Source organism: Micropterus salmoides, unplaced genomic scaffold, assembly GCF_014851395.1.
Source record: "Micropterus salmoides isolate LMB-PRFRI ecotype aquatic unplaced genomic scaffold, ASM1485139v1 Ms_hic_scaffold_13, whole genome shotgun sequence".
Classification (NCBI taxonomy): Eukaryota; Metazoa; Chordata; class Actinopteri; order Centrarchiformes; family Centrarchidae; genus Micropterus; species Micropterus salmoides.
In genome coordinates, this window is record NW_024040374.1 from 2,348,594 (window position 1) to 2,359,492 (window position 10,899).

At 41.7% G+C, this 10,899-nt stretch overlaps 1 protein-coding gene across 1 annotated transcript in view; it reads right to left on the reverse strand.

The window, feature by feature from the left end:
- zc3h3 (zinc finger CCCH-type containing 3) overlaps positions 1-10,643 on the reverse strand; it is a 66,896-nt gene extending 56,253 nt beyond the window's left edge. Inside the window, exons 1-3 of the mRNA XM_038715038.1 lie at positions 10,548-10,643; positions 8,065-9,520; positions 7,741-7,913 (exon numbers count right to left, since the gene is read on the reverse strand). Of these exons, the coding sequence (XP_038570966.1) occupies positions 7,741-7,913; positions 8,065-9,520; positions 10,548-10,593 (1,675 nt within the window). The 5' untranslated portion in view covers positions 10,594-10,643. The remainder of the gene's footprint in view (positions 1-7,740; positions 7,914-8,064; positions 9,521-10,547) is intronic.
- Positions 10,644-10,899: the final 256 nt, after the last annotated feature.

Here is a 10,899-nt window from a genome sequence, read left to right on the forward strand (position 1 = left end):
TTTATCTACTCTGGTTTTAAATTATGACAGAATTGTTCTTTGTGGCGATTTTAATATTCATGTTGATGACCCCCTACGTCTAAAGCTAGTAAGCAACCCTGGATAAATGACAGCATTCGCAGCCTAAAAAGGGAATGCAGGAAAGCAGAGCGCAGATGGAAAAAATCCAGTCTCCAAGTCCATTACCTCAGTCTGAAGGATTTATTAATTAACTACAATAACATGGTTAAGGATGCGAGAACACACTATTTTTCTGAACTCATTACTACACATAAACACAATCCCAGGTTTCTGTTTAAGACTGTGGATCAGCTGGTAAACACAACCCCTCCTTGTACCCCAGCTGGAAGTAATGATGACTGAATTGTTTTTATCTTATTTTACCAATAAGGTGGTGTCAATCAGAGCCTCTATTACCCCCGCGGCCTCTTACTCAGCGGTTCCTCACCAGCAACCAGTTTTATCCCATCGACTTGTCTGAGCTTTTAAAAACAGTATCACAAATGAGAGTGTCCTCCAGCCCACTTGATGTAATAACTACAAAGTTTTTACTGAAAGTAATGGATTCTGTTGGGCCCCATTTGATCTCTGTTTTCAACAGCTCCCTATCTACTGGTTGTGTCCCTGATTATTTTAAAACGGCTTGCGTGAACCCACTTTTAAAGAAACCTGGTTTAGATCCCTCCGTCCCACATAATTTTAGACCAATTTCAAAACTGCCTTTTATTGCAAAGATTCTAGAAAGAATTGTGTCCAAACAGCTGCTCACTGTACTGGAAAATAACAAAATATTTGAAAAGTTACAATCTGGTTTCAGGAAGTACCACAGCACCGAGACTGCCCTGCTTAAAGTCACCAATGACCTTTTAATGTCTGCTGATGAAGGTGCAGCGGTTGCGTTGTGTAGAAAGTGAAACACACACACACACACACACGGATCTTTGGCTTCAATTCGCCGTTTATCTGGTAACACAGGATAAAGATTAATCCTCCATCACAGTCAGTCTTAAAACTCCAGCACGTTTCACAGAGACAGCACATGTAGACTGTTAAATTTTGGGGTGCACCGCTCAAATCTGCAGGGGCGCAGTAGAGGGCATCCACACCACACCCAAAGGTCTCCATGGCAACAATATCCATCACACTCACAACGTACATAATAAAATAAACAGTATAATAAAACTAGTTAACAGTATAAAATTAAGATTACATTTAATAATACCACACACAGTGATGGCAAGTGGAATCATTAACTCCGCTACAAAGGCATGTGCTCAGTCCTGGTACTCCTGGACCTTAGCGCTGCTTTTGACACCATTGATCACAACATCATGTTAGACAGACTGAGGCACTGGGTGGGGATCTCTGGTACTGCCCTAGAATGGTTTTCATCCTACCTGTCAAATAGGAAGTTTTGCATGTCTGTAAACAACCATGTCTCCTCATTCTGTCCAGTTAAATATGGTGTGCCTCAGGGGTCGGTCTTAGGACCTATTTTGTTTTCCTTGTATCTGCTTCCCCTTGGACATATTGTCCATAAACATGGCATTTCTTTTCATATTTATGCTGATGACACACAAATACACTTGCCCGTCAGATCCACAGACCCTGGAATGCTGAGTTCACTTAACGCCTTTGTGACTTAAATGGATGTCAAATAATTTCCTCCAGCTGAACTCAGACAAAACAGAAATCCTGGTCATCGGGTCCCAGCAGATGGCCCTAGTAAATCACATTAAGCCTGTGGCAAAGAACCTTGGTGTTTGGTTTGATAGTAATTTAAATTTTGAGCAACACACGACAAAACTTGTTCAATCATGTTTTTATCAACTTAGAAATATAGCAAAAATTCGATCTATGTTAACTTTTAAGGACACCGAGACCATTTTACACGCCTTCATCTCATCACGCCGGGATTATTGCAACAGCCTTTTCACCTGTTTAACCCAAAAATCTATTGATCGACTCCAGACTGTCCAGAACTCAGCTGCCAGGCTTTTAACCAGAACAAAGAAATATGACCACATTACTCCTATTTTAGCTTCATTACACTGGCTCCCAGTATGTTTTAGAATTGACTTTAAAATTCTATTGATCACTTTTAAAGCTCTTCATGGCCTCTCGCCTTGTTATATTTCTGAACGTTTAGTCCCATACGCACCAGCACGCACCTTGAGATCCTCGGGCAGAGGTCTGTTGTCTGTTCCAGAGTCTCGACTGAAAACTAAAGGGGACAGAGCGTTTGCTGTCAGGGCCCGAGGCTCTGGAACAGCCTGCCCGAGGAAATCAGGTCGGCTGAGTCAGTGAACTCTTTTAAATCCCTTCTTAAAACAAACTTTTATAGGAGAGCCTTTCCCGATCTTATTTGACTTTATTTTATCCCTTTTATTTTATTCTATTTTACTAATTTTATTTATCTTAAATGTGTATTTTAGTCTTTTCAATGTTTTCTTGCTTTTATCTTGTATTGTTTTTGTATTATTGTCTTTTGGGTATCATTGTCTTTACACTTGTGAAAGCACTTTGTAACTTATTTTTGAAAAGTGCTCTACAAATAAAAATTATTATTATTATTATTATTAAAAACAAATGTTAATTTAAATACACTTTGTTAACTGTTCATTAAAATTATTTCACGTATGAATGTCTTAAAATGAAAAAGGCTGTAGTAAACTTCCCTCAATATTTAATAATGCATCAATCGAAGGGTGGGCCTAAAACCACATTTAAGTCAGCAACGCATGTAGAAAATCGGCAGATGTAAATTTTATTGACGTAATAATCAATACAAGGTTAGGAAACTTCTGCTGTAATCCAATGACAAACATCCAAGAGCAGCCCCATCTGATGTTAGCATGTACGGCATATACAGGCTGCAGCGTGCTGCACTGCGTTATCAATTACTACGCGTCACTATCCCCAGCCTGGGGCGCAAAAGTCAAAATTGCAGTATTTCTGAAGAGTTGACATGCATCGATGCTGACATTTAAAGCAGTGGCATATCCTGATGAGTTGATGCACTACGACCAGCAATGACGAACATCAAGACATTGATATGTGCAAGAAATAATCATTTTCGTTCATGAATAAAATAAATCATAATAGTAATGTAGTAGTGATGAACGTGTTTCGCATTCAAAATAAAGAATACAAATAGACAAAATGAATCTTTGTCATACATTCCTACTTAACATTCACACTCACCATTTTCCCCTGGACTGAACCGGCTACACTTACCTCAACTGCACTGCCATCATGGACTTTTACACTACTGCACTTTTCATCTAAGCATATCATTGCACTACTGTACATTCTGTATATACTGTCAAAACCTGTTCATTGCCTGTACCTACCTGTTTCAATAGACATTCATGTAGACATATTTATCTATCATTCATACCTTGCACTTTGTATAATAATGTATCAAATTCTATTTAATTACTGCTTAAGCACTTCTGGTTAGATGCTATCTGCATTTCGTTGCTTTGTACGGGTGACATGCGCAATGACAAAGTTGAATCTAATCTAATACACATCAGTCAGAATGAGCTTTTGCTGCTGTGTGATAGAAACATAATGCACAAATTAATTCAGATCATCAAGTGCTTTAATCAGTACTCAGCACAGGCCAATCTACCTTATCAAGAACTAGATGATGGACTATAGTATAGTTTGCATGTGTCCATACATACAGTGTTGTGTGAGTGCATCTCACTGGCTAAAGTGTAAAATGTCAGCGAGAGCAGGGCCCCTATGCAGAGCAGCACATATGATTTCTGAGCAAAATAAAAGAGATCACTGTAGAACCAGTTACAGGATCTCTGAAGCAAGGGGTGAGGAGGGAGGAATCTTTTGTGGTGGTACTGGGCTCCATGGTATCTGGAGGGGGGCGTGGGCAGCATGTTGGTAAGCTGATGCTGAGAGGGAAAAGGTGGCAGCACTGCCACTGTAAGAGAGCCACTCCTACTACAACACACAAGCAAGTCAACAATATGACCCTGTGTGTGTGTGTGTGTGTTTTATGATTTACATCCACAGGGCTGGGGACCAGCTGAGAAGTAAAACTTGAGTAGCCAACGGATAAACACACTTCTAAATACTAACTCATAGTAATAAGAGAGAGTTAGGCCTTGCATTAAAAAACTAGATGACCTGACAGCCGCAATGTGAACAGCTTAATTACAACGTCCATGTTACAAAGTGATCTACCACGAAAGTGCACACATATTTGATTAATTAAAATTAACAGCACTACCATCATTAACACACGCCACCTATGGGGATGTGAAATCAAAGACAAAATTAATAAGTATTTCCCCTTAAAAAATTGCAGAGCCACTTCCTGGTTCAACTAACCAACTAAAGAGTATTTAATCTACATGCATGTGTTCTTCTGACATCTCTGTAGATATCAGATGTACAGAGTTGACGTGATTAGTTTACTAAATCGACAAATAATGAATCAGCAACTATACATACATACACACATACTGCACTTCCAGTACATATAAACTGAGCCAAACTACCCTAGTTCTTCAAATGTGAGGATTTGCTGTTTTTCTTTGTCTTATGTGATGGTCAACTCAATCTCTTTATGCTTTCGACTGTTGGTCAAACAAAACAAGACATGTGAAGTTATCTTGAGCGTTAGGAAATTGTAGAAGTCATTTTCACTGGTGGGAAAGTAATCAGCAGACCAATCAATAATGAAAATAATTGTTATTAGTTATTTGCAGCCAAGAGTTATAAAATGCCGAAGTGTGACATGTCAATATCTTTTCTTTTTTTTTTTAAGCCGATAATTTGCTGATGATTGGATGCTAATTAGCTCTTTAGGTTGTATTTTTCAGAATGTGATTTACAAATTCAGATGAACTCTCATGACATTACAGTTCAGGCCTAGAATGAGATTATACAGAAAATGCCTGCAGTCTGCAAATTGATATACAATACTGGGCTTTAAAAAAAAAAGTCACAAGGCATATTAGCAGAGCAGTGGAGACAGCTACAGAGAGAAAAAGACTGAGCAAGACTGGATGAGAGATGGTGAGGGAGGAAAGAAACCACAGTGAGATAGAGACCTAAAGCGCTCAGGAAGCCTGTCACATGGGGCTCGAAGCCGCATGGCTCAGCACTCTCCCTCTCTGTGTTCTGTCCGTTGCTGACATTTATCTGCTTTATTAGATTATCTGGGCTACATGGCTGTCTCCGGGCACATACAGGCGCACACACACACACACCTCTCGATTCATTACAGCCCCAACTGCTTACTTAGGTTTATACCCTCTTTAAATTAATCCAGCGACATCCGAGCAGCTCAGAAAACACCCACCCTTAACACGCAGAGAGGCTAAAGCTGGCCATTGAGGAGGAAATTAAGACACATTGTTTGTGAGTGTATTATCACGCATGTGCGAGTGGTCATAAGGTTGTTTTTTAACGGGCTCATCTATAGGGACTCTTCCCATCATTAGTAATTCAATTTGCTCTTTATTAGCAGCTCTTATCGGAGGCACAGACGGCTACGAGCAGCCTTCCTCACTCCATCTTCCTCTGCGCTCACCCCTGCCCCACCTTTCCTGTGTCTCGGAATCTGAATCCCCACCTTTAATTTGAGATGCATGCGTTACTGCTGTAGGCCACTCAGGCTGTCCACATGGCATAAGGTACATGAAGTAATGATGAAGATGAAGTGGGAAAGGATGGAGATGTGAGAAAGGAGGACACATAAAAGTTAAAGAATCAGAAAAACAGAAGCAGACTGATAGACGCAGAGCCATAGGGACGAATAAAGCCTAATGTTAATAGTGATGGCTTTTCTAATGTCTTCTGACTCCATTGAGTATGGGAGATTACACCAAGATGGGCATGAGGCGTGTAGGGTACACGCTGAATGACCGGAGGGTTGGAGGGGCAAGAGGAGGGAGGGGGCTGTAAAAACAATGATTGCTTTCCATCAGGTTAGCCCTATATTCTACAGTTCGTTAAAACAATCCAATTTGCAAAAGGATAATTATGCATTAGCTCCTTTTTATCTACTGGAGGGAGAGCGTTGCCAGGACTTGATAGCAGTGGCGCTGCCTGCCTCCACCTCTGCAAATTACCCGCTATCGGCACTTGTTCGCCATCACGGCTGAATTGGGCAATCAATTAACCTCCCCCCTTCTCCTCTTATAGTCTGCCTGTAAGCCTCTCTAGTGACAGCCAGCAACACAAAGCCCCTACAAGGACTACATGGATGCGAGCTGCTGCCCTCTGCTGGAGATAGTTGTAATAGCTGCAGGCAGAGCCACAACTGAAGGGCCAATTCCATACTACATACCAATTATAAGCACGTTTTCAGTATATCGTGTGTTCAACAATTCAACAATAAGAAATAAACTCAGAAGCAAATTAGATTTCACAGAAAATCTCTGAGCATGTTTAATTCGCAGGAAGTAAAACCATACTCAAGATGAAAGTATTGCTCAAAGTCTCTCTGATTGACCCAAAGATCTCTGATGGAATATCAACCACTAACTGCGTGTTTGAAATCTTGTGGTGACTTATATGACAAATAAAAAACAGTGAGACGTGGTGATGTTTTGGGGTGAGGCTGGAAGATATGAGAAGTGTTTCAGCAAAGAAATGTATCGTCAATCTAAAAAGCGGAAGAGCTTGGAAGAGGCTAATCTCCCATACAGCGATACTATGCCCTCTGAGGGTGACTTCTATACTGTATATGAAGAATTGATCAGTGAATCTGTTTTCTTTTGTTTATAAGGGCTAAATCGCACACAAACAGATTGTTTTAAATGAGCACAACACAGTACAAAACAAACTCTAGCCAGAGCTTATGTTTCTGGAGCATAAAGTAACAGAAGACAGGATCACTTTGATTGAATTTGTGCCATATTTACAAGATGTAAATAGCAGCATACAAAGGATAATTGAAAGCACTTTCATAATCTTGTGCAACTTCAGAAAGTAGAGACCTGCCAGTTTTGCAGAATCATCATTATCATCATTATCAGTAAAATTCTAAAGAATATTACTAATACTAATTACCAATCTGTTAATCACTAGACTAATTGTGACTCACTAGACTAATTGTGACTCATTTGGTCGCACGCTGGTGGAAATGTCACGAGATCCTGCAGGACTTGAGAACTGTACGGCGATGTAAGGTTTTTTGTGCTTGATGGACAGTTGGTAAGCTACTGGCTAGATCAACATTGTCATAGCGCCACCAAACGGATGCCGGGTACTCCACAAGGAATATTAAAAAGATCAAAAATAACGACATGGTTCCAGCGTTTCAAGACCACAGATACAAGACAGCTGTACCATAACCAGATTAGATATGTTCCGTCTTACCCGTGTAATCTTGTTTTCCCATGGCTCAGTATTTGGTTGACAGCTCACTGGACTAATTAGACAAGGTAAATTCATGACAGGAAAGCTGTGTAGAATAAATGCTCTTAATGAAATTGAAAGGAACAATACTTGAACTGCAGTATGTAGTAAGGACAGAAGTTTCAAGCAAAAACTGGGAAGTATTTGACTATTCTTCAAAGACAGCACACACGCACACAAAGACAAAGAATACCAGTAGTGACGTGTTGCTACCAGGCGCAAATAAAAGCCAAGGAAAAAATATTTTTATAGACAATAACAATAACATTTTTTATTTTTATTTTATGATTATTTGAAGATTCGAAAATCGTGACCCATCCCTAGTGTTAAGTGTGTGCTCCTTACTTGTCCTTGATAAGGTGGGGGACAGACGCCTCAATTTGTGTCGACCAAAAGACACAAGCTCCCTGGAGGGCGTCCTCCTAATTCCTGCGGGAGACCTGGTGGAGCCGTGGATCCGGTTCCACGGTGAGTACTTTACCGCTGATGGGCTGGTCCCTTTCTCTGACCCACCTCCACTGCGGTCACAAGAGAGAGAGAAGGGGGGGGGGTCAAATTCATGTACATACAAACATCAACCCGCCATAAAAGAAAGAACATAATGAGAGAAGTTCTCAGAGCAAATAACCTTGAAGTAAAACAGACCTACCGCATGCTTCCTTTACTTACCTACTAGCAGACTTCCTAATGATTTTCATCCTGCTGCGGAGCTTGAACCCACCAGGGGAGGAGGAGGGAGGAAGGGAGATCCGCTGGGTTACAGATGGGGAAGCAACAAAGCCTCCTCTCGCTCCTTTGGTGCTTTTTTCTGACGTCCAGTGGAAGGCAGACCTACGTCGGGCCGCCGTCGCCCCTCCTGTCACTGCTGCAGAGGTATTCTGACCTCCAGCCTTCCAGCGGTAATGACTACTCAGTGAGGAGTTGGTAGAGGAACCCGCAAATCCCCTTTTTATCTTAGCAGACGGAGAGCAGGCTGCTCTGGGTTTCTTGGTGGAATCTCCCTTCTCCAGAGCTCTCTGTGAAAAAGTCAGGGCTTTGGGCGACAGAGATTTTCGAGATATTCTAACTTGGGCTCCAGCAGACGAGGACACCCATGTGTACTTGGAGGTCTTAGGGGCAACAGTGACTGGGCTTAGCTTTCGAGGTAACTTCTTGGCAGGGGTTCTCTTACTGATTGAGAATAAGAGGGGGCTTCCACTGGCAGCTCCAGCTTTTGAGACTGACGGGGCAACGGTCGCAGCTTTGCCTGTGGGTGAGGACATGGAGCTACCTTGTCTAGGCTCCACTCCCCCCATGTTGTAGCTCTTCACCCAAGTGAACTTGGATTTTTTCGAAAAAGACGCGCTGACTTGGCCCTGGCTGGTGTGAGGTGTGGGGTTAATGGAAGGTTGCTTTGACACTTTCGACAGAGCAGAGAGAGGTGGTACGGTTTTACCAGTTGCGATTATAGCTGGAGTTGTCATCGTAATGGCTTGTTTAGGCTCAGTGCTGGTTTTACTTGTCAGGGCCGGTTTGCGCTGCACTCGAGGGCCTGAGGTGTTGGACTTGACTGAAGAAGGCGCTTCTGAAGAGCCACCAACTTGCTTTTCTGGCAGGACTACATGCCTGCTTTCAGCCCTCTGCTGGATCTGTCTGCGAAGCGTTTCACGTTGTATACTAGTGCCTGTTGAGCTTGACTCTCCTTTTTCATGTCCATGCTGAGACACAGCTGTCTCTGTCACCCCCCTAACCCCTGTGATGCTCTTTATATGTCCCTCACTCTTTTGTTGAGGGATCCCTGATGATGAAGTGGCAGTTGTGCCTCTATCTCTCTCATCTCCTCTGCAGTGGATGGGCAGTGAGGTGCTGTGAGATTTACTATAGGAGCTAGACTGATGAACAGCAGAGGGGGTAGAGGCTGAGGGATGTCCAGCAGAGGACAGGGGGTTCTTGTTTTTCAGTGAGTATGTTTTCCTCCAGCTTCCACGGCTTTGAGGAGCATATATTCTCCCTCTGGAGCTATGGGGACCGATGACAGACGTGCTGAGACCTCTGCCTCTGCCTGATGTTGGGGCTTCTGGACGCCTCTCCTCAACTCTTCCAAACGGGGTGTCGCCATGGATGCTCTTATGTTCATTGATTAGATCTGGTAATTCAAAAACAGGGAGTTATTTAGTTGTACAGTCACATTAGTTACTATGAAGATGAAATGCAATGCTTAAAACATAGAAAATAAAACATAAAACACTCAACAGGAACACCTTTTTTAGGATCAGTGTCCCCGTTTCTCTGTATAATCCACTCAGTATGCTGTCAACAGTTTGTTGTTGAAGAATAAAAAAAATATCTAATCGCGAATGATATTTTTTACATCATTATTCAGATGTTTTCTTCAGTCTCTATATTAACTTGTGGTGTGTAGGCCAGGATGTCTCTGCAGCACGGCAGCATTTAAAATCTCTTTAACAAATATTGCATCTCCTGCGATTTTCAAATCGCCGTATTGATGACAGGTAGAAACCAGAGTAAGACAGCAAAATTCATACACTTCCACAGAGGGCCCAGTGACTCACTGAAAGCGTTTATAAGAATAAAATAAATGAAATCGTACATTTTGAACTTCACAGTAAGAAAAACTCCACCTCCACACTCAAAGCCTAATGGTAGCAAATTAACTCACAGCTAATTTAATTAGCTTCCATCAGGTCGGAGCTTTTCAGAGGATGCATTAAAAGATAGAGGATGTATTCTAGCCTGTAGATGTAGGCTATCTATCCTTGTCTGTAGTTACTATTGTTTTGATTCATGCCATAACTTTTTATTTATCATTCTCTAAGCAAAACTGCCCCTCACAGACACTACTGTTCTACTCTACACCTATGGGACATGTTGCCTCCTTCATCATCATCATCATCAAATGAGGGAATATCTTTCGGGAAGGATGTTTTGTTGTTTGATATCCATGCAGAATTATATTATGAAGGCCAGTTAACGTTAAGTTGGTCTGAGCTGAAGGCAAAGCTAACGGTTAACGTTAGTTTAGGAAATCCTTAAAAACGCAGCCGCCACGTCCAAACGACAGCTCTCAGTTTAAAAAGGTACAACAATTAAACACCGCTTTCTAACCAAGCTGCTACCAAAGACAAATTTTATGTCAAACAAGGGAGCTTTACTTTGTAGAAGTTCAATTTGCCTCTTCAGCGCTTCTCTCTCCTCCATGTTTACGCTTGAATCCACGCGTCATCAAAGAGCGACTAAAATAGGCCCTTGGATGATGACGGTCGCCTCAGCTGTTTCAGCCCTCAGTCTTGTATCACAGGCCTTTTCCCAACTTCCTCGAAATAATAAGAACTTTCGTGCTTTATTTCGGGAAAAAGAAATTGTTTCTGTTCCAAATGTTACAGTTTACTGGAACCGATTTGTAAATGACACAGATACTTGATAGTAAACAAGGTGAAAGAAGTGTCGTTCAGAATAATTCACAGATATTACCCTGCTAATCATTACATGCTTACATTTAAAAGA